This window comes from Melozone crissalis, unplaced genomic scaffold, assembly GCF_028551555.1.
Source record: "Melozone crissalis strain CALT ecotype California unplaced genomic scaffold, PUWL_Pcris_2 ptg000018l_1, whole genome shotgun sequence".
NCBI lineage: Eukaryota > Metazoa > Chordata > Aves > Passeriformes > Passerellidae > Melozone > Melozone crissalis.
The window spans coordinates 7,389,489-7,412,856 of record NW_026535796.1 but is presented as its reverse complement, the minus strand read 5'-3'; the positions used below and the strand labels follow the sequence as shown (position 1 = coordinate 7,412,856).

At 37.4% G+C, this 23,368-nt stretch overlaps 1 protein-coding gene across 7 annotated transcripts in view; it reads left to right on the top strand.

Moving 5' to 3' along the window:
• SOX6 (SRY-box transcription factor 6) overlaps nt 1-23,368 on the top strand; it is a 370,323-nt gene that overhangs the window by 286,517 nt on the left and 60,438 nt on the right. For 6 of the 7 annotated variants that reach the window (XM_054275398.1, XM_054275401.1, XM_054275399.1 and 3 more), the window contains exons 10-11: nt 18,283-18,432; nt 22,283-22,463. In XM_054275398.1, the coding sequence (XP_054131373.1) occupies nt 18,283-18,432; nt 22,283-22,463 (331 nt within the window). The remainder of the gene's footprint in view (nt 1-18,282; nt 18,433-22,282; nt 22,464-23,368) is intronic. The other variant, XM_054275402.1, reaches the window with a different exon arrangement.

Below are 23,368 nucleotides of genomic sequence, written 5' to 3'. Positions count from 1 at the left end.
TGCAATACTCAGGAAAATTTAATTAAAATCAATGAAATAGTTATACTTGTGCCTTCCCCTACTTGAATGTTTATGTCTCTGTATGTAATATCTGTGTTATCAAGTTGAATTATATCAGTGGCAGTATCAATGAAAATGATGTCATGGAGTCAATATTTTACCATATGACCTCCTTTCTTTGCAGAATTTCTTAGTACTCTGTCTTTTGCTACTCCTTCTCATCTTCTGCCCTGAATTATCTGGCAAAGTGATTTTCATCAGGAAAGGACAGCCCATCAAAATTGAGAATTTTTGCAGTAAAATATCTCCTATGATTAATTTTCTCCCCAGGAGGATTTTCCTAGATCCCTCAGTAACATCACAGGGAAAAGGAGTCTCCCTCTTCTCTTCTAGTTGGCAAAAATGGACAGACAAACAAACAGCCATTGGCCAGAGTAATCAGCCTGGTGCAGCAACTCTGCAGCTGCAAGAGCCTTTTCTCACCCATTTCATGCCCTGCACCTCCAATATCTGCTTTAAACAGCATTTCTTTGTTACACTACTGGAACGGTGTCATGTTATTTAATCACAAATTTATAGCAATGTTTAAGGAAGAGACTGTTCCTATAGTCTGTAGCAGTTCTAGGCAAACCCAAGTTCATTCATTCCTGGGCTGGAGTTTCTTTCCTCCCAGTGCTGCAAGGACAGTGGCCACCAGCCTGTCACCCTGCCTGTCACCCAGCCTGTCACCCAGCCTGGGCACAGCTCTCCTCCTCTTCCCTTCACATGCCCAACCCCTCCTCCACCTTGGGAAGGGCTCCTGTCCTGCTCCTGCTCCCGCTCCCCTCTCCCAAGAGGGAAGCCTTTTCAATCTGGCAGCCAGGGATGAGGCTCCTGGCAGGATTCCCACCTTGTGCACCCTCAGATCTCACCAAGCAGGACAGCTGCCTTCCAGGCCCATATGCTGTTCCAGGGGGAATTTACCATTGAGATCCTAAGTGGCACAGACATCAACTTACTTATCAGGAAACTTGTATGTTTAAAAGGATATCATGCTTGTAGGCTGGATGGCAGGAGGTTTCCTGAATCTCTTCAGTCTATATCAAGGCAGAAACTGGAGCCCAAGTGACTGGGAGAGGCTGAGCCCCCAGCATCAACAAGATGTTCTTGCTGCCTTAACCACTGGCTGCCCCTCACTGAAAGCCCAGGCTCTATTTTAAAATCATTGTGCTTTGCAAAGCTGCCTCCCTGGGGTATGTATTCACTCAGAAGCCAGTAAGAAGCAAATAAGTTACTGCTGCATTTACTGACAGAGCACCAGAGGCACCAGTACTACAGAGTGCCATCAGGGGATGAGCACATTTTTTAAATCTCTTTTAAAACTGTGGCATCCCTTTGGGGAATAGGCTGGCTGTGAGGCATACTCTGAGCTGGCAGTTGGATTCCTTCAAGCTTTCTAGAAATGTATATGGTGTGTGCCTTACAGGAATTAGCTGCAAGTGAGTATGTTTCTCGAATTTTATTATACTTCTGATAACCATAGAGCAAGCTGCTTAATTTGGCTACAAATTACAAACATGAAGGATTTTTTCCTGTGATGGTGTTAACATGTTTGGTTGTTTAGGAACTAAGCAAGAACCAGATTAAAGACAAAAATATCTTTAAGTCAGGTCTGTGCACAAAGGAAAATACTACATGCCAGTATTATCATTCTATCCTGACTAATTACTAGAGAAAAAAAAACTTACCTTTCATCTGAACTAAAAGTTCTAATAATCAGGATGGTTTAGATTAGAGCTTCTAGGTATAAACTAACGCACATGTGTGTGCTCAGAGAAAGCAGAAAAATTCTCTTAAAGATGCCTGGACCTGAAAGATATCACCACCTGATTCATTTCTGAGGGTCCTTGATTAGAAGAGCATATGCCCTCCCACTGACCCAGTTCAAAAAAAGAGGGAAATTCATAGAAAATGAGATAAAACTCATCAAACTAGTGTGTAGATAATGCTATCACCAAGATGAAGAGGCTTTACGGATGGTGAAATAGGAATGGTGTGGCCTTCAGGGCACTGCTTGTTTAAAATATGTTTGGTCTGTGATGTTTTTAGAATCCATATGATTGAGGAACTAGGAAAGCATCCTAACTAGAAAGCATTGGATTCATCTGTCTGTTCCTCAGACTCAGCATAAAGGCTACATATGGCTGGAGGCACACCAGAAGGTTTGCATGTCAGTCCTGAAAAAGAGACAGGAGGGAGGAGCAACTTCAGGCATACAAGAAGATCACACATCTCACTTAAATTTCAGTATTAAGGAATTATTTGAGGCTTAAAAGAATCTGTCACAAAATCTAGTCAAGTAGACATAATAGGGCACGTATTTTGGTGTTGGTCATGAATTATAGCACAGCATGAAAACAAATGGAAAAGTATTTCAGGTGTAGGAATAGTGAGAGCGTGCTGTCAGGCCCACTGGCATTTTTGGAAGTGAAGTGAGAAATCAAAGAGGCAAAGTCCTTTCAATGCAGTTGAATCATTTGTGCTAGGCTCTAGACACAGAACAAGTCACCAGGTTTAACCAGTTTGCAGTGTTATTTAATAACACTTCTGTGAACTGTCCAGGGTAATTCATCCAATACAGGCCCCCTCTTCTGCTGCTGTTTTCAGCACCTAGGGGAGGGTTGTTCAGGCTTCATAACCTATTTAACCCAGTCCCAGCACTGCTGCTGAAGTATCATCACACCCACTGCAGTTCAGAAAGCACAGCAATCTTACACCAAATTCACATTTACTGGTGTAAAATACATCATCTTCCAATGAATTTATAATAGTAAGTTCCCAGTTACCTGGTTTTGAGGTGCAAATGTGATTTTTTTTTCTTAGATGTAATTTTTATAAGCACCATTTGAATATGTTTTGCATAATTTTGTGTGTACTTCCTATAAGGAAATTATTTAATTTTCCTTGAAGGTGCATGAAAGTTCAAAATATATGGTAAAAGATCAGCGTGAGCAATCTGCTAAGCAACCTGTAAAGCACAATTATTTCTAATGCTTTAAAATACCTGTAAGCGGGGCTTGTTTTCTGCTTCACAAAGAAAACATCTCACTGTTTTCTGCATTTAAATATACATTTTAACTATGTTGACTTATCAGGTAACACAGCAGGCTGAACAGGGACAAACCATTTTTAATGGTATGTTAATTGAATGGGATGCTAGAGATGCACCTGAGTGACTTTTTTTCCCAGATGTGCCCCAGCTGACTGATAAAGCTTCTCCTGATCAGTAGAGCCAGCATATATTTATTACGTCCCTGTCTTCTGTCCATTTTTGCTAGTGAAAATTGTAGAATGGCTGCAAGCTACCACAGGAGCTGTCTCTCTTATAAAAGTAAGAAAACATTGCAGTTTCAAATCCCAAGCAGCACTTTCAAATATTCAGCTCTTAAACATGGAGTTGCCTCAGCATCTTCTCACAAGATGGGGATTCAGAGGTGGGAATTGGGAGAGGCAGTTTAAATGGGATTCTTCCTTTTGCCTGACTTGCACCCGTTTATTGTGGCGATGGTGTCTCTTTATTCTGTCATGGGAGCATGAATGAATTTAATTGTTGAGCTTTTGCCTCTCAGTGTGCTTAGCAGTGGTGACTGCTCAGCTTCCTTGTTCGGTGTCTGCACAGTTCTGCATCGTCATGTTAAACAATTTCTCCATCTGGATGGTCAGAGAGGGAATGAACCCACCAATCTGTGGCAGATTTTAGGAGATATATCTAGAGAAGGTTTACTGCCCCTTTTTTTTTTTTAATCCCTGTATCCTGATTTCCTTTTTTCTTGCTTATGCCTCAGTTTTCCTGTGTGCCACCAGGGTAACAGACCTAGAATGTGTACACTAGAAGCAACAATTGCACAAGCATCTCCTATAGGATTAGGAGAATAATGATGTTTTTAGACCCCTTCAACTAAGATTGTCTGTTTTACTGGCAGTCATGCCAGTGACATGGACATGTGCTCACTGGGAAACTCATTCACCAACAGATTTCACACAGCTCAACAAGCAGTTACTCATAATTGCTTGTAATCCTGCTGACATGAGATTGAATGAAACTCCTGACTTTTCTCACAAAGCCCATCTATGTGTTAACATTTTTTGAAAGAAATATCAGAAATTCTGAAATGCAAAATTTGAAAAGCTTTGATAGCTATCATCCCTTCAGCAAACTTACTGTAATTAATTGCTTTTCAATCATATAATTTTTCTCCCCTTATGTTGGGAGTTCTCCTTCTTTTTTACTCTAGCTTTAGTGCAGAGGACATTTCTATAGGTGAGTGTGTGAAACTATCTGAATTTGTGAGGTAGCTGCTTTTCATATAGACATCTCACATTTATTGTGAAAAATACTTCATATTAACAGTAAGAATAAAACCCAAAGTTTTAAGGAAAAGCTTCTGAAAGAATACTAGAAAACATTTAAAATTCTTCTTTTGAATAATCTGATTTACAGTGCACCAGAGAAGGTAATACTAGGATATCATAAAGTGAATGAAAAAACCTGTGCTCTGATGCAACCATCTGGTTATATTTTCATATTTTTCTGATAGATCTGGGTATATTTTACTTTAAGTAAGTACTGCTTATTCACTTTCTTTGGATATAACAGGAGTTTAAAACAGCAGAGCCTTGGTTTGCAGCATGTTTGGAGCCATGCTGCCTGGTCCTTGCTTGGTCTCCTAGGTGAGCTCACTAGTCTGTTACCTTTAGTGCCATCCTCAATTTTTATAAGGAAGAATTTATGCTACAAAGATGCCAATAGCAAATTCTAATAGTAGGGAACATATAAAAAATCACATACAGATTTATCTTTAATATTTCACATTTTTTCATGAAAAACATAATCTGCTGGAAACTTCAAATTACTTTTTCAAGCAAATTCAGTTGTCCTTTGCTGTGACTGGCTTTCTACCAAAGGTATCTAAGCAGAGCGTCTCACGATTATTTTGTAAAATAATAAAAAATGTTGAAGATTCTTTGCAAATTTTCAAGATGTGTAGTACAATATATAATCTGGGAGAACAACAGAGATAAGGCTATTGTGTTCTTCCCTGTGCATGGTAAATAACAGGAGAATTGTGATCAAAAAGTAGCATATCAGTCATCTGGCAGCATTAAATGAAGGAATGCAAATCTTTGTGCTTAAGGGAAAGGTTTTACTGATGTTTCTCCTATCCTCCTGCAGAGGAAATGGTGATAGATATTTGATGAAGTATTTTTTTCTTGATATTCACAATATTTTATTAGAAAAGTGGTTTTATTAATGCCCACATTTATATTTACTAGGATTACTTGATGGTTGCATTCAGATGTACCTAGTTCAAGTGCAGTGGTATTGCAGCAGCAGTGGATCCATTTCAGGAGGAGCACAGGGAAGATGGTGACTTGTTCAGGTGCACAGAGAGTATTTAAATGGAAGGTCTGAGGCATGATTCCTTCTTCCTGGGTCCAGATGCTCACCCCATGCTGAGGTGGAACAAAACAGAATTCACTGCCTCCCACCCTCGATGCTCCTGAGGTGAGCTGTGTCCCCAGGCTGGCCAGGGAAAGGATGAGCTGGGAGGTTGCACTGTGAGTGCAAGATTCCTGCTTTAACAGCCTCTCATTAGGTCCTCCTCTGGAGAAAAATACAGCAGGGAAAAAAAAGGAGCTCTCAGTTTGGGCTTTGATCTTGCTTTCATAAACAACTCAAAGAATTTGCATGGGAGCAGGCAACTATTCCATTATTGTCACGAGTGAAAATACAAGAGAATAGATACACAAAGTGGGAGAGACGAGAACAGTTAGCACTCCTTTATTCCTTGTCACAACTTAATCTAGATCAACTAAAATGTTTGGTGTTTTTGTCGTGCCTCAAGATAAAGTGTCAATGTTTACATACTCCTTTCTTTTAGACAAAAGATGCTTATTGTTTTTGAGCCCCTCAGTTACTATCTATAGGAAATTATAAATATGTAAGAGATGCCTAAGTTTGTCTCATTTTTTAAGTTGTGTTTTTGGCTGGTTTTTTTTTTTCTTTTTTACAAAGAGCAGTTGCTATAAGCACAACAAGTACTTTGTATTATATGCTTCTATGCTTTTCCTTATTTTTGTCCTTTTCCTACACCACAAAGAACTGAACCAGAGTGAAGTTAGTAAGATGAGAAGCTAATGAGTTCTGGGCTGTTGCCCCACTCGGTGGAAAAAATTAAGCATATTCTGCTTAATTTTTTTTTTTTAATTATCACATTGTCCTTCCTGATATCTGCTTGATGTAGAATTTTTAGGGATATGTACAGTGAGCTGTGCAACTGCATCATTTCCCTCCCGGCCTCCCTCGCTCCCCTGCTTTGCGCGGCCGCCTCGGTGTATCCGGCAGGTTGGGCGCCAGCAGACGAAACAGATGTTTGGGCCATACTGGAGTGGAGCAGCATGCTGCATCAGGACCTGGATATTCCTCCTGACATCTGGATGCTGCTGGGCTGGGAAGCCTGCCTTGGGCCGGGAGGCTGGAGGAGCCTTGTGGCAGTAAACATAGGGTCCTCGCTGCGCTCGAAGCGATTAGTGCACTGGAGCAGCAATAATGCTGAATTATCGCTTGGTTGCGTTCTTCTAAGGAATCTTGGGACAAAGGGATAGTCAAGGAGGAGTATTTATGGTAAAGTCATGTTCAGAAAGACAAGACTAATTGCCATGTGTTAAAAAGCTTGCTTTCACCTGATAGTAAAATTATTATGAATACTTTAGGAAACTTTTTTTACGAAGCAGCAAACAAATGGTCTGCGCAAAAGCCTTCTTTTTTAATTTAAAATCACTAAGATGAAAAAATGACAATTTCAGCCACTTTCCAATTTCATGCTCTAGTCAAATTGTAGGAGCAGACAACAAAATGTGACTGAATACAGAAAATTGTAGGTAAACTAATGTGCATGCCTACTAGAGACAAAAATGTGAACTTCTAATAGCAGCAGGAAAGGATATTAGGTATGGAAGCTGTCTGACTTATGCATTGGCTCTTTATAGTTTCACTTTATCAAGTCAAAAATTCTGCTGTATGTGCTGCTACAGCCTAAATTGTCTGCTGCTGCACTTTCCTTTATGATGTGTGTTATTTAAACACAATAGACATAGTCTATTGCATGGAAATAGGTGTTTAATGTTTAGTGATTACTGGCTGTTGGATAAAATAGCATTTAGCATGGCTTTCCCCCTCCCTGCTCCCAGTAAATATTTTATTGTTAAGACCAATGTGTTAAAACAAGGGCCCTCCCAAACAAAATACAGCTTTTTGGAGAGCGTGAGGTAATATTTGAAGATCAGTTTGTTGCTCTCATTTAACCTCCAGTATTCTGAAGGGGTTATATTTAATTAACACTGGCTAAAGGCCTGACCTAAGAGGCAACCAAAAGTGATTGAACTGCATTTTCAGATCTAGGCTGTAATCTGTTGGGAAAGGAATAATAATAATAATAATAATATAAAAATTAGAAAGCACCATTTACTGAAATTCTTTCTAACTAAGCTGTATTTCAATGGGCCATTTAATGCTCAGATGGACAAAGGTATTACTTCAGTCATTGAATTGTATCAAACCCCTTCTCAGAGGCCCAGTTTAAAGACTCTACAGGAAAAGTGGCTTAGCATCATATTCTCAGAAGACCAACACTCAGTCTGTTTGGAAAGGGGAAAAAAAATAAAAAGAGTGAAATGAGGTGTGACATGGCCGCCAAGTCAGTGAGGATTTTTGCCTCTCCTTCCAGTCAGGGGCTTAGCAAGGGACTTGTTCTTCAGAAAGCAACAGCTCCATATTGACACAGAAGGCCTTCAATTCTGTATATATGTTTTTAAATTTTGTTTTGTTTTGTTTGTTTGTGTGCTTTAGTAGCTGTTACTCTATTCCTCCTGTCAGCTTTTGGCCGGCCTTTTGTTCTTTTCTGACATGGCAAAAACTTAGTTTTCTCTCTAGGGGACTCAGGATCGGTACCTGTACTTTACAGGGTTAGATTTTTGAACCAGTGGCACTGGGAAAAATGGAAAGTCTGATTTAAATATCACACTCACTGACACTGTGAGATGAGTATCACTTTCTTTGAATAGATACATTGTTACATGTATTCTATGATTATATAAAATATCTAAAGTACTATCTGAACTTCAGTTGTGTAAAAATTTCAGCATATATTTCTGAAATTTTTTTTTTCAGAAAGTGAGCTTTTCTTTCACTATTTTCATGCTGTCTCATGAAAAATTCCCAGCAGCTTCATATGTTGATGGGGTGACATTTTATCTTGAAAACTTGTCAAGGTGCTGTAAAACTAATAAACCATCAGCTTTACTTCCTAAGGGGAAACAAACACAATATTGCAGAGACAACTACCAGGTGCCAAATTATGTACATTGTCTTAGCCCCTTGCACTGATTGATAATTCATTTGAGCTCCAAGCATTCTTTCTTTGCTCTGTCCACAGCTTTACAGTAAATAGGTTGTGAACTGGCAGTTGCTGAGAGATTGTGTTTAATTGTCATAATTCAATGAAATCAAAGCCATTTGATTTCTGAGGGGCACGATCTGATCTCGGGGGTGATGCCTGCATGAGAGATCCTGCATTCAGGCAGCAAAGCAGAGAGAGCTGTTCTGATGGCCATTTCTAATTCATTGTCTCAAAGCAGGAGGAGGTCAGAAGAACAAGAAATACAGTTTGCAAACGAAAGATGAGTTGGTCTTAAGAGCACCTTAATGCACATATGCCTGAAGGCAAGTTAGTTCTTTATTGCACTGGTGCATGTATTTTAAGTCTGTAGCATTTCTCGAATTTACATGACTGTAACTGAGAGAGACTTTGAGGTTTGGATGTCTGTGCTGTCAGGCCATGGTGGGAAAAAGGTGGGGATAGGAAAAAGTGAGTGAGGATCTAAACATGGATCTTGCTGCAGGTGTCTTCTCATTCCACATTCCTTCCTTGTGCTTTTGGGTGGTTTTTTTTTGGTTTGGATGTTTTGGTATTTTTCTTTTTTTTTATGAGGATTTTTGTTGTTGTTTGTTTTGGGGTTTTGGTTAGTTAGTTAGTTAGTTTTCCTCCCATAACATCAGCATGCAGACGAAAAGTATTATCTGTAATCCTGTTATTTTAGAAAAGGCAATGTTAATAACTTTTAACAAAAAACCTAGTAAAATGTTAATTTAATCTTCAGTTTACATTTCCCCTCACATTATAAATCTAAGTAGATATTTTATAGCTGACAATACCTATTCAGGCTCCCCTATATTATGATGAATGAGCCCAAACTTAAAATAATAGTGCAAGACCCACAGTACACAGGGATGGGTCATGGACAAAAAGATCTTCCGTTTCTTCAGAACACATGCCAATGTGGTTTGTTAGTCCATTCAGATTTTGAGCAGGACCTATTGTGTGTGCTGTGGGGTTCCTCTATGAAGTAAGGCAAATTTTCTTTCCCAAAAGATGAAGCAGAAAATTAAAAACTATGAAGAATATATGTATTTTTGCTAATTATTTTCCCCAGAAGAAGTCTGGGTCTTTGTCACTGACTTATTATACAGATCCTCTTAACATCTGTCCAGCAGACTGTGGACTTTATTAACAGACAAGAGACCCACCAGATTTAGAGCCTGCTGGGTGCGTCTTCATCTTCACAGCTGTGGATTAACTCAGACTTTCCAGAGGAGGACAACCATATGGGATAATTGGTGTCATTGGGTAGCTAAAAAAAATATGAAGAAACAAATGTCGTCCAAACACAATCCACTGTTTTTACAGCCACAATTACTAGTCTGTTTAAGAAATAAGAAAGGCAGCATTACACTAAAAAAAGAAAATCTATTCATATCTGTGTGGGAACCTAATCAGGCTCTTGTTTCCAATGACGATGGCTCCACAGTCGCACCAGGTCTGCAACAAGAATGCTCCTTTTGTGTGCCGATAATGTGGAAGCGATAAAATTTCCTATAAGAGACATATGTGTTTACATCATGAGATGTGTTATTTGACAAAACGCTTTGTTCTCTGCATATTTTCCACGCAGAGTTTCATGCTGGGTTGTTTTGCTGGAAAGCTTTGATTAGCTAGAATTAGTTGCTGAAGTAAAATAGACACTTTTGTTTTATGAGTCCTCTTGCTGAGCTGTAAATTATAGTAAAACATATAAGGAGTGACAGAAAGAAGTGCTGATTTGAACCTCTGACCCATGATCGGCATAAAAACATAAGATAACTCTTTCAAAGGACTACTGAGAGCCATAAATATTCCATGGTCCACTTAAAGTTAGACCCTTTTAACAAAATAAAGCTGTTATTTTGCAGTACTACAACAATACATGCTGCAGTATCTGAAATGTGGAGAGATTCTTTTATTTTCTGTTTGGGCTGGCCATTAGCCACAGCAGGGCAGCAGGAGAGATGAGAGTGATTTTTCTTTTTCTGAACCAGTACAAAGAATTTGTGGTCAGTGAAAGGAGTTTGGACCGGCAGACACTCAGTGGTGAAATTAGGTAACTGTTACTTTTCTGCATGAGATTGAAGCCATACAGGCATTTGTCTCTCCTAAGGAGACAGGAACTGAGGGGAATTTAGGGCCACATAAAAATTTCCCTTGGCATAATATACAATAGCAACTGAGAGACACTGAAATTACTGGTGTTAATAGTTAAAAATAAAAAAAAATAACAACAAACAAGCCAAAAGCTCTGAAGTGAATGAAAATGAATAATGGTGAAATCATTATTTAGGTAAGAAAGAATGTTTTTCAATGCGCAGTTGAATGTAAAGGGAAAACTGAACGCCTCTAACTTCGCCTGTGACTACAAAATGTATTATTTGTATTTTCACAAATACAGTTAGTTTGTTTGCACATATTGGGTTTTAATAAATCGGAGAGCACATTAGTCAGCAAGCGCATAAATAATCATGGCAACAATCTTTGTTATTATGACATTAGTTATGATAATTCATTAGCTGCCTGTTTGTGTTGCACCTCAATGCCTTTTTGCAGAGGTATTTGGTGTATAGGGGGAAGATATAGAGAATATTCACACTGTAATGCTGAGCAGACTCTGCAGGAGAGTGATCTATGGGTGTTTAAAATCAGAATGTTATGTCCACTATGGATGCATCAGACATGAGAAAACAGGGAAAGAAAAAATGGTGCTGTTGCAAGCAAGCTATGCACATCTTTATGACACTTGGATTCTGTAGAGAAACAGAAGTATTTTCAATAATTATTACTTTCTATTTATCATGCTTCTAAATGAGACACTTTTTCCCTAATTTTTATTCTAATTTCATGTAGCTATCCTTGACCAATGCCTTTTCAGATATACCCGTGTAGAGCCAAATAAGTCTCAGTTATTCAGCATAAAATTCTGAGTTAAGATGATGCATACTTGTTGGTTCTTAAATACTAGGCTATTTATTATCTTTGTGGTGGCACATATGAAAATGAGATTCTGGCCCACAGTCCTAAAATGTCTGTAAAATTCACTGTATTTTTCCTCAGAAAAACTGAGGAAATGCTTCTGAGACATCCAAATTTCATCATCATAAATTTATAATATACACTGATTTAACAGGTAACAGAAACAAAAGGAAACATACACTTTTGGCATAAAATATTCAGTCTTGAAGGGATCTTGATTTTTTCAGAAAAATTGTTGATTTTTTCAAGTTTTATATTTTTAAATTCAACTAAGTGTTGCTTTATATATACGTAAAATTCCTTTACAATTTTATGTTCACCTTTCCTTCTCTTCCTCCTCTTCCTCCTCTTCCTCCTTTTGTGTGGAGCTCTGCTAGGACACAGGTGCTGAGCCTTGGAAGGTGTTTTTCTGGTGATGGCATCTGGCTCCTTGGCAGACTCCACAGGCTGTAGCTGCCTTCGAGTTGCCCCTGGGTTTGTCACATGGTTAAGCTGCTGATGGGTGACTTGGGCTGTCTTGTGATTCTGGATCTTGTTTTCTGTTGGGCCACCTTTAATTGTGAGCATCTACATAGGAAGAACCTTAAAACAAAGAGAAAAGAAACCCTTTTAGGTGATGGGGATTTTTTTTTTTGTCTTATATATATTTTATTTATTTATTTATTTATTTATTTATTTACACTTACATAAATCTATAATCCCATTTCTTACCTTGGTGCTGTAGTAGGGCACTTAATTGCAGTGTTAAACACAACATTTTAGTGCAAAAGACATGTCAATACAAAAAAATATGATATTTACATGTGAAAATGAGAAGGAATGAGTACAATTACCATTACTTTAGAAGCAGTTCTTAGATTAAGGTATGTCTGAAATTTTGGGGTAGGATATTCATGCTTCTACACTGCTTTCTGAAAAGGTTCCCTTTCCTGAACTGCTGAGGGTTATACCAGTGGCTCAGGTCAGCACCAAAACTTTATTTCCATAGTTATTATCTGTGACACCCAAAACATGGGTGTGAACACTAGTCTGTTCTTCCTCCAAACAAAAGAAAAAACTTTTTTAAACTGAAACTCTTTTTCCTTTATCTGTTTGACATTATTTTTTTTCAAACACCACTACACCAATAATGAAAAACAAGCAGTCCCACTGAAGGTGTAATTTTTTTTTGTTGCAGTAACTTCCTTTCAGAAATGTGTACTGGAAATAATAAGGATGTTGCTGGTTCTGGTGAACTTGTAAAAATCCTTTGTCATCAGATAGTTCTAAGTATTATTATTGGTTGTTATGTACTCGGAAGGAAAATGCTGGTATTATAGATTTGCAAAGCTACTTACTAAATATACTATGGAAAAAATAACTGCATTACCTCTTGTAGTGCAGGATTTCAACAGCACTTGCAGTCACTCCTTAGAGTTTTTCATCTTTAGAAACCAAATTACTCATTGTCTAAATAGCTGAACTTTCATCTCTATAAATAAGATATTTCAGCTTTGCACAATTCATTTAAAATGCTGACAAATAAGGATTCTCACTTGATTCTCAGTAGCTTTATTGTTCAGTTTCATTTACTGTAGCAAATGTATTTGTTGAAGATGTAACATAGGGCTTCCATTTTTAGTAATGGAAGACTTCAGAATTAATCAGGGTTCATGTAATTTAGCATTTTTCTTGAGAAAAGAAAGTAAAAGGGTGAAAGTTTCTAGAACAGAGCCTTTCTTTCTACTTCAAGCAAGCCATCTTCTACTGAAATTCTTTGTGATGCATCTTCCAAGTACACCCATTGCATTTTATTTTTCTGGGCCAGCCCTCATCACCCACACTTTATCTGCTGCACTGAGTATTGCAGCCACTTTCGTATCTCCATGTTTCACCCATGGCTTTCTTATAATTGCTTCAGAATTCTGCTGCAAAAATAACATCTGAATTATATCCCTGTGGCTGTGACCAAATGCTCCCTCAGCACAGAGTCAGTTGGAATGTCTCTAGCCCATGCCATTCTGCTCCTGTACATGTGAGTGAAACTGGTCTCTCCATTTCCTCCCTGAGCTTGTACATCTAAAGAAGCTCCCTCTCTTCTGTGCAGCAGCTGATCACTTTTTATTGAAGTATCTTCTCAAAACCAATTTTCCTTAGGGCCTGTCCTTGACAAACCCCTGGTAAAAGGGTTATGATGTGGATGTGGCACTCTGGGGATGTGGTTTAGTGGGTGAACATGGCAGGGCCAGGCTGATGGTTGGACTTGGTGATCTTAGAGGTTGTTTCAGCTTCAGTGATTCTATGATTCTATGGCCCATTCAGTTTTCCTTACCATGTGCCACTTCTGTAACATTTGATTCTCAAAATTCTTAACTCTTATTTATTCTTTGAGACACATATGATGCAGCCTGAGAGATAAGTATGAATATTCCTGCTGCAAAAAAAGGGAAAATGTCAGATGCAGAGAAAGCTTTGCTCTGTTCTGCTTTGCCATGCTCAGTCTCATTTGGCAGAGAATGTGCCCAGGAATGTCACAGACCTATGTGCAGGAGAAAAGTTATAGGGAAAGGGGCTTGAGCTAATGAAATAGTTTTGATTTTCAGCTATCTTTCAATTCAGCTTATTGAAAGATAGCTGAAAAAACTAGATGAAAAAATGTTGAAACTTTTGAGAGCAATGTGTGAGCCGAAGGCCTTTGTCTCTTCTGGCAAGGCATGAATGAATACTGGCAGTGAAGGCAATTATGCTTCTGTGTTATGAAAATATCTCACAAAGGCATTTTGAAACTAAGACGGCTTTTATAAAAGGTTTTAACATTTGGATCAGTCAAGGTGGTTTATTATTAGTTCATTGCTTTTTAGATAAATTCTAGATCATGGATGACACTTTTTATAAGAAAGTGAAATCATAATAATTCATCAGATTCTGTAGGAAATTTCTGAAGCAGAAAACACCATCACCATCACAACAGAATTATTATTTTTGTTTGCTATTCAATTCTTCTTGACTTGTTATAGCTCTAAATTCTAACAAAGGCTTAGTGTGAACTATGCTGTTTCCAGGTAAAAAAAAAAATCAGCATGAGCTTGTGCTGTTCTGTGCACATGCTGAGTACAGCCCTCTCCTACCTGTTTGAATTTTTTAAAAGTAGATGAATGCCATTCAGACTCATAGTGACCTCCTACTTTCATAAATTCCCCTCAGATTTTTAGTTGATTAAAGCTGGAATAGATTTTTAGTAACAGCGCTTAAGTCTATGAGCCTGTAAATTCAGAGGTGCATAAATGTGAGACTTGACTTGCCATTGCCCTGAGACTTGTGGCATTTCAAAATCCCACCCTCAGGTGTCAAATCTGACATCAGAAGAAGCCTGGTTCTGAAAACTGAAAATCTGCATCCTTGTTTATATACCTTAAATAATCTGGACTTGAAAATTGTTAACTATTTCAGGAGCACTGAGGAATTCAAAATCATATAAATAAAATACTTTTATTTATATGCTGGAAGCTGGGTTGTAAGAATCTAACTTTGTGACCTCTGAAAAAAAAATAAAAACCAGGCTATACATTTTTAAGGCTTCTTAAAACAATCAAGAATACTTGATGTTTTTGAATATCTAATTTGTAATCAAGAGTCTCCTGAGTCAGTGGTTAGCATAAGGATTATGAAATGCTCTTCTCTTTATGTGATAGGCATGGATCAAAATAAGATATGTTTCAGTGTTTAAAGTATTTAAATACTTTTAATGTGAAATACTTTGTAGGTAAGAATTTCAAATGAAAAAATTCCACTGAAGCTTTTGCTTTTGAGCTTTAAAAGCCAACAGTCAACATTCATTCAATGTTTGGGTTTTATTCTTCTCCTCAATCTTGCAAATAAAAGCTTCACAATCTGACCATCTCAATGTGAGGTCCTAAATTGCCATTTTGAGCCACAGCAGTGGTATTTGCAAAAATATCCCCTTTTTTTCCTGCAATGGTGGCATGCACATATTTTTCCACACTGGCTAGCTCCCCATACAAACTGGTATTTAAAACTTATACAGCTTTCCAGTCCACACAGCAATGTTGCTAGTGCTGGTGTGAATTCTTGCAGTATTTGTACTTGCTTGTAGAACAGCTTTGTTTTAAGCAAAGCAGAAAGCCAATTGCTGTTACTTATTTATACATTTGCTTTTATGTTTTAAAATAAGTTTATAGAAATGCCAGGCTAAAGCCAGTACTAAGACCTTGGAATAAGCCAGTCATGATTTATATATACATACAGCTAGGTAAATGATAAAATTTCTTTTAGTCTGTCTTCCCTTAAAAGCATTTCTCCCTGACAAGACTTGCACTACAGCCAATACAGCCCTCAACACCCTGGGAGGGGAGTGGTGAAAAATTCTAATTTTATTCTACTTTTCCTGGTTGCATTTCCAAAATCAAGCAGTTTCCTAGATAGTCTCTGGAACAGCCCACTTTTCTTGATGTGAATCCTCCACATGCTATGGGTGTTTTTGTTGCTGGTCCTGGTGGCACTCAGGTGACCAGCAAGTCCTGCCCTGACTGGTGTCATGTCTCTGCCTTTGCATTGTTCTTGAAATATCTCTTCAAGAAATTTTCAAGGGGAAGTGGCAGGGATAGGCCCTCAGTATTTATCTCTGTTATTTTCCAGGCAACTCTATTGTCAGTTAGAATAAATAAATTCTTGTGAAGCCAAGTGGGCTTTTTTGGTTTGGTTTTTTTTTTTTTTTTTTTTTTTCCCTGTGATGGTAACAGGTAAGAGATTTCCCTGTCTTTATCTTGACCCATGACCATTTCCATCTTATTTCTCCCCCATCCTGCTGAAATGGGGGAGACAGAGAGTGGCTGGCCACCAGCCTAGGTCAACCCACCACACTGCTTTAGTTGCCACAATTGACAATCAAGTTTTATCTTCTATGAAAAATTGAATACTGTAGAAAGAATAATTTATACCCCACATTTTTGGACCCTGGTGGCTTACCTGAGAAGGAAATTCTTTTGAACTTTAGTTAATAAATATGAGTTTATTTTTACACAGAATTCCTTTCACACTTTGGAAAGTACAACACAGTACTGTAAGTACAAAAGTTTTAGTTTTCTTTTAGTAAAGTGTAAGTATTCTTGTTCAGATCGGTGAAGAAGAAGTTAAATTGGTTAAAAAACCTGGAAAAGTGTTTATAGACAAACCACAGAATACTGAGAAAGCCTTTATAATTGTTGAGTTTTGTCTTTAAATTGCATACAAGTTTATTATGTTATCTCTTTTATAGAGCAGTGCCTGATTATTCCTGAGCTGAGAATGTGCAGGATTTCAAAAGTTTGTGAAATGTGCTTTTTACTCTCATTTAAGCAGATCATCCTATTAAGGAAGCAAAGGTTGACCTCAAGAATATTCTAAATAGGATAAGATCATATTAGTAGGGGGGAAAAAAAACACCTACTGTTGTGTGAAAGACTTCATTTTCATTTTCCAGGACCTCACCAAGAGCTGGGATTTTTTTCTCTTTTCAATCTTTTTCCTTCAAGCTTAGGAAAAAACCTTGTACCTTAGCCAAAATATTTAAACACCACTAATTTCAAAACATTAATCTGTGATCCTTTTGTAGTTCCTGTGTGGTGCTGGAAAGGGGTGCAAACAAACAAACAAACAAACAAACAAACAGTGGTTTCCATTTGTCACCCTGAGCTGTGACTCTGCCCCTCCCTCCCGCGTTTGTCTCGCCACTGAGTCACTGAACTTAGAGTATTGTGTAACTTTCATTTCTGTGGAGGCTTGTTACATTAGAAAAATTGTTCCAAAGAAAGCAACAATTATGACATAAGCACATCTGGCTCTTGCAAATTATTCTTTATTAAGCTTTCATTTAATTACATGTGCTGAAAGGTCTGCTTTTGATTACTGTAATTTTTTTTATTTGTCCATCTGAATGATAGTAATGTTGGAAATTACATACAAACCACCTGGCTTTTTTCTCACTAATAAGGCAAAGTTTATGTAGATCTATGTGTAGAAGAGGGATTAGAGTCTTCCCTGTTCATGGCAGAAGAATTATTCATGATGCTAATTCAAGGTGAGGGTTTAAGTTTGGTCACTGGAAAGAAATGGGACCAAATTGGTTTTGTTCAGTAAACACTTTTTATTGGTTGGGATGGTTTATTTTAATATAAAATCTATGTTTCAGTTAAACTTTTTGAAAAGTTCCACTGGAGTTTTTTTTTAACTTCCATCACTATTTACAGGAACTTTAAAGGCCTAGATTCATTATTAGCATTTATAGAACATATATCATTGTACAGAGAGATGGAGACATACCTTGTTGGCTATTTTAACTTTACCTTTTGGTAGGAAATTATTCTTGTGGCAGTAAAGTTTCTGGAGTTAGTGGTTAATTTCTTGCTAAGAACAGAAAGACCTGGATTATTATTGCTTCTGACAGGGGTTTATACCTCCTTTTCATAAATAGCCTTGTAATTTTACCCATTTTGTTTTTAATGTTCAGGCACAGTGTAATTTTTTTGCTCAACACTGTGACCATCATTAGCAAGAAGCAATAAAAAATCAAGAAAAATCAGCAAAAGTCAAATGAAGAAAAAATATATTGGTGTTTGGGAGTTTTCCAGACTTTGTTTTTTCTCTTTTTGCAAATAGCAGAAAGGGAAGCCACAAACAAGAGCTCAAAAAAATCCTTCAAGAGAAGAAACACCAGTAGAAAAATTGAAAAAATAAAAAACCAAAAAAAAAAAAAAAAAAACAAAAAACCACCAAAAAAAAAAACAACCCCCAAAAAAAGAAAAGTGCATTTACAGCTTTTTTCTTTAGGAATATTGCAGGAATATATGTATATCTTCTTGTCTTCCAGCAACTGTATGCAGCTCAGCTGGCAAGCATGCAAGTTTCTCCTGGAGCCAAAATGCCATCTACTCCACAGCCACCAAATACAACAGGGGCACTTTCACCCACTGGGATGAAAAATGAGAAGAGAGGGACCAGCCCGGTAACTCAAGTTAAGGTATTTTTCAGTAAAGAAAAAAGCTGGTGTTTGAGAAGGACAGTAAAAGCAAATGATCTCTGTAATTGTTTTACAGTTGGAAGTTGAACCACGGTACAGTTCTTCAATATTCAAATAAAAAGTTCCATTTTAGTGCTGTATTATCAGTAGAGAGAAGGGAAGAGAAAAAATTCACTTGTTTCCAAAAATACCAGGTGTCCCTCTTCCTACCAGAGGCAGCACAACAGATTCATCAGTAAAATGTGATATTTTCAAGATTTCAGTTTGTAATCTGGTAACATGCATAAATGGCATCCATTTCACGAATTGTTTCACATTGAACTCTTAAGCATCTTAAAATGTGGTGCTGGCTTATATTGTTAGGGTAAGAGAAAGACTGTAGATCTTCTAATTATTTTACAAATCTCTAGCTGTACTTAATTCTACAATTTTGGAAAAGCCTCCCATAAAAATAATATGTAAGTCAGGGCTCTGGGGAAAACATTGTGTCGCTGCAGATTGATTTGACTTTTGCTGATTTCACACAGCTGCCGACAACCGCACTGCTCCTCGCTGGTTTTGCTCCACTGCCGAGTGCTTGTGCCTGCTTATTCTCACTAGCTTGGAACCAGGCAGCTACAACATGGTATTTGCCAGGAGCCTGGAATGAGTGCTGTGCTCCCCCTGAAACCCATGGAGCAGCCTTTGGGTGCGACTGCCTGGCTTCTCCTGCTGTGCTCTCCCGGGGTGGTTGGGGGTTTCATGAGAGTGAAAAACATGCTCAAGGACCAGTTTACTGCAAACTGTAAAAAAAAAAAAAAAAAATCAACATTCAGATGTTTTACCCATTTGAATGATAGAGGTATAAATGCTGAACAATTAAAATAAATCTAAAAGTGGCATCTAGTGCCCTTGTGGGGTGAGAGGGAAGATATGTTAGGGGTTTTTTTTGCTGGCTGCTGACACCTTACAGGAAAACAATCCTTAGCTTCAAACCAGCCTGAGAAGATTTTATTCACTTGAGGTGGTGGTTTCTTTTTTTTTTTTTCCCCCCATTTTTTGACACGAGAGTAAAATATCATTTGTTTTTTCATTATCATCAATCATCGTGGTAAAGTGCGGGTGAGTAGATATTTCTGCCTGGGCTGATAAATTTCCATGACACTTTTTTTGCTAGGCTGAGAGTACTAATAAATAAAAACTATTACATTATGGCTAGATCTAACATTTATTTAGCAAAGCATTCACTTTACTTAGCAGTGGATGTGTATTAGTCCAATATTTTACCTCTTGTAATCCAACGCCAGGTTTGGGACCAGTCAGGGAAATTTACCGCGCATGCAGAGTTTGCTACGGTCAATACAGAAGCCACCAAAAGCAAAGCCCAACTGTTCCAGCAAAGCTGCCATAGTATAGTGATACCTAACACCAGTGATTGATGGCACTGAGAATATACTACTGACTGCTTTAATGTGAAAAAGTAATTCTGGCAGTGAGCGAGCCAAATGGACCTACACCAAACCAAACCTTTACTGTATGAGTAAAATTTTCCCTAGTTAAATTTAAGCACATATCTTCTTGAACCAAGGCCAGTGCTGTTCCAGGTTTGTGGCCGGCTGAGTCCTATTACAGAATTGACCACATGCAAATTCTTGGGGGTTTCCCTATATAATGTAACTTGAATGGACTTAAGTATATGTTAATAAAATTGAAGTATTTTTATGATTATTTTTATTAAGCACACTACTGCATTCAGAATATTAAAGATGAACTACAAGTGCTTTGAGTGGACGAATACCAATAGCTAATGAAGAAATTATTAGTGTGAAAGCAGTACCTATATTCAGTCTCTGCAGATTGTTACATTTGTTAGCTGTGATAGTTTTGATGGTCATGCATTGCTTAACAAATCCTCTATATTTTCCCTGGTTTTAAGCAGTTTGTATAAACTACATGCATTATGTTTAGAATTAATGCAATTCTTTTATGGAAGTCAGACCTTTCAAAAAGTAATGATAGGTTTTCCTTAAGTCAGTGACCAGAATGTTTTCCAGTTTTTTTGGTTGCCTCGCAGAAATGACAGTGCTGCCTATATAATACAAGCAAACAAGTTCTGGCAGTGTTTAGAGTTCTTTCATTATCGTATCAGTACTAGATGGAAAAGTATTTAAAAACTGATCACTGTAGAATAGATTCATATCTGCACATGTTCACAGTACCGAGCCTTGCAAGCTTCATGGTCTGAATGGGGCTCTGCACTCTTGGAAAAGTTTATGGAAGCCACTTTGTATCTGTGCAAAGAAAGAGGTCGCATGTAAGTGTGGCCACAAAGCACCAAAATTGACTCTGTCCCTTGTACCTTGAGCTTTTGCTTTCACCCAGACCCTGAAAGGCCGTGGATGTTTGTGCACACTCTGGGGCCAGGAAGAATTGAAATGTCATGCAGTTTTATGGGAAAAGTTTAAAGCTGCTGATGGGATGGCATTAGAAACACCTGTTTATTACGTTTTCGTGTTCAATGCATTGTGTGTGACCAGGTGTACTTTACTTGACAGTAAGGAGAATGGAGAAGATGAGATAATGTGATGTATTATTGTATTTTGACATAATTCTAAGCTTCCAAGTGATCAGTGCAATGTTTTAAAATGTGAACGATCTCTTACATCCAGTGTAATTCTGCTCTGGGCATATTTTAAATGAGAGATCTGTCTTATTGGGCTCTTTAATGACAGAAAATCACCGTTCCACAGTTTTGTAAGTGCTCTGTCTTGCTTAATGTATTAAGCAAAGGAAAAAGCTGAAAGAATGGGAAGAAGGTAGCACTGCAAATGTTTATACTTATCAAAGAAATTAATTACTTGAATAATTCTTCTTCAAAGAGTCGAAGTATTTTTAGATGGACCTATTCTGCAGCACAGAAAAGAGATATATGTCAGAGAGAGTTTCTTCCACAGTTGCAAATGAAAACTATCAAATCATATAAAGGTGCTGATACTAGATTTACACACCCTTAAAAACATTGCTTGCGTTAATGCAAATAAAACATACAGGTATAATAAAGGTTAAATTCAGCAGAAGTAAGTACAGAATATGGGAATAATACAGAAGTATTGAACAAGGAGCAGAAATGCAGTTATGTGGAAAATAGTTTTGACAATTGAATAACAAAATATCGTAAAGTTAGCAAAATTAAACGGTAGATAATAAAATATATATTTTAAATGCGTGTGGTATGTAGTCACTACCCTAATAAGTAAAGGAATTTGAATTCAGTGAAATTCTTATCTCCTGTGATGAGGGACCAGCCTAGATTATTTCACTGAACAAAACATGTACTCTGAATTAGATGCATGGAATGTATAAGCTAGCAGCAGCTCTAAATGTGGGCCAAAGAGCTGTCAGGGCTTCCAAATGATTCTTTCATAGTAGTACTTCTGATTCCTTAGTTTCTAATACATTTAAAAATAAGCTACATAACTTATTTTTATAGTGCCAGGAACTTTTCAAATAGAACCAGTGCAAAAGCATTACTGAGCTGCTGGAAATTTTAAATAATTCTTTGTAAATGCCCTAGGTTAATTTAGATCTCTGAAAACACATTAGGAAATTAAGCTGTAATGTGAGCTAATTCAAATTTTAATTTGGCAAAAAGAATGATCCAGTCACATAGTTAATGTAAATAAGAAGCATAACACAGAGAAATTAATGAGGTTTCCTTTCGTTGAATCTTAAAGGAGGCAGATAATTAGCTTCTTTTGTTATTATTGCTGTGGAATGTGGCATTGTCTTCGAGGTGTAAAGTAACTGCTGCTTGCCAAATGATGCCTTCATTTGTCTTTCCCTAATAGTTATTTGCATTCAACTCTTGCAGGATGAAGCAGCTCAGCCACTGAATCTCTCAGCCCGACCCAAAACAGCTGAACCTGTCAAATCCCCAACATCTCCAACGCAGAATCTCTTCCCAGCCAGCAAAAGCAGCCCAGTGACAGTGACGAGCAAGAGTGGCATCCCCAGCCCGCTCAGTGGGTCCCTGGGAAGAGGATCCTCTTTAGGTAACTAATCTGTCCTGGGAAAAGGAGAAAATAGAAGAAAGTTTTCTGCATGAAAGTCCAGCCTGAGCACAGTTAGTTCTGGATTAGGTAGATAGTTAGGTGCTCATTTCTGTTTAAAATTGCAAAAAAAAAGTTATAGTGAAGCTTTTCAAAGAATGATTGATTGCCAAAGTTTTATAAGAGTATCCAAAGAGATGTGTCAGTGTGTGACAAACACAGGAAAGAAATACATAATGTAGGAAATACATACAAATACACACAGATAAGTAAATAAAGATAGATATATAAAACTTGTAAAACAGCTTTGTGTGGATATCTTTCCTAAAGGCATCTACTGGGTGTATACACACAAAGTTAACTTTTAAATTTTGAATTTTGGATCAAAAAAATTAAAACTATCTTTGCACACACATGGAGCCTCACCAGATACTAGATAGATTTTTTTTTTTTTAAGTAGAGATTGAAAGGCATCAGTCCAGCCAGTTTATGTTATTATTTGATGATGTTTTTGTTATTTTGATCGTATTTTTGTCATTTGTTCACCTGTCTGTCAGGGTTTCATTGATTCATATGGTTACAAGTAGGGAATTTTCAACCTCTGTTCAAGATTCTTTAAGTTTATTAAGTGATGAAATGAAATTGGTCTGAAAACTATGTATGAAGACTACTTTAACCAGTCAAGAAACAGAATCAAGAGCTGCAAAATGTAGATGATCAGCCCTAAAGTTCAAATAGTAAATTTTAACAGTGACTAAATACTTACTACAGACCACTTATTCACAATCTGTAGCTCAAGTGTACTTGTAAAATATATAGAAACACTTGTGAATAATGAATAGATATGTTAAATACATATATTAAATATATAAAAATTATGGGGTTTTTTCCATTCCCAAACACTTGGG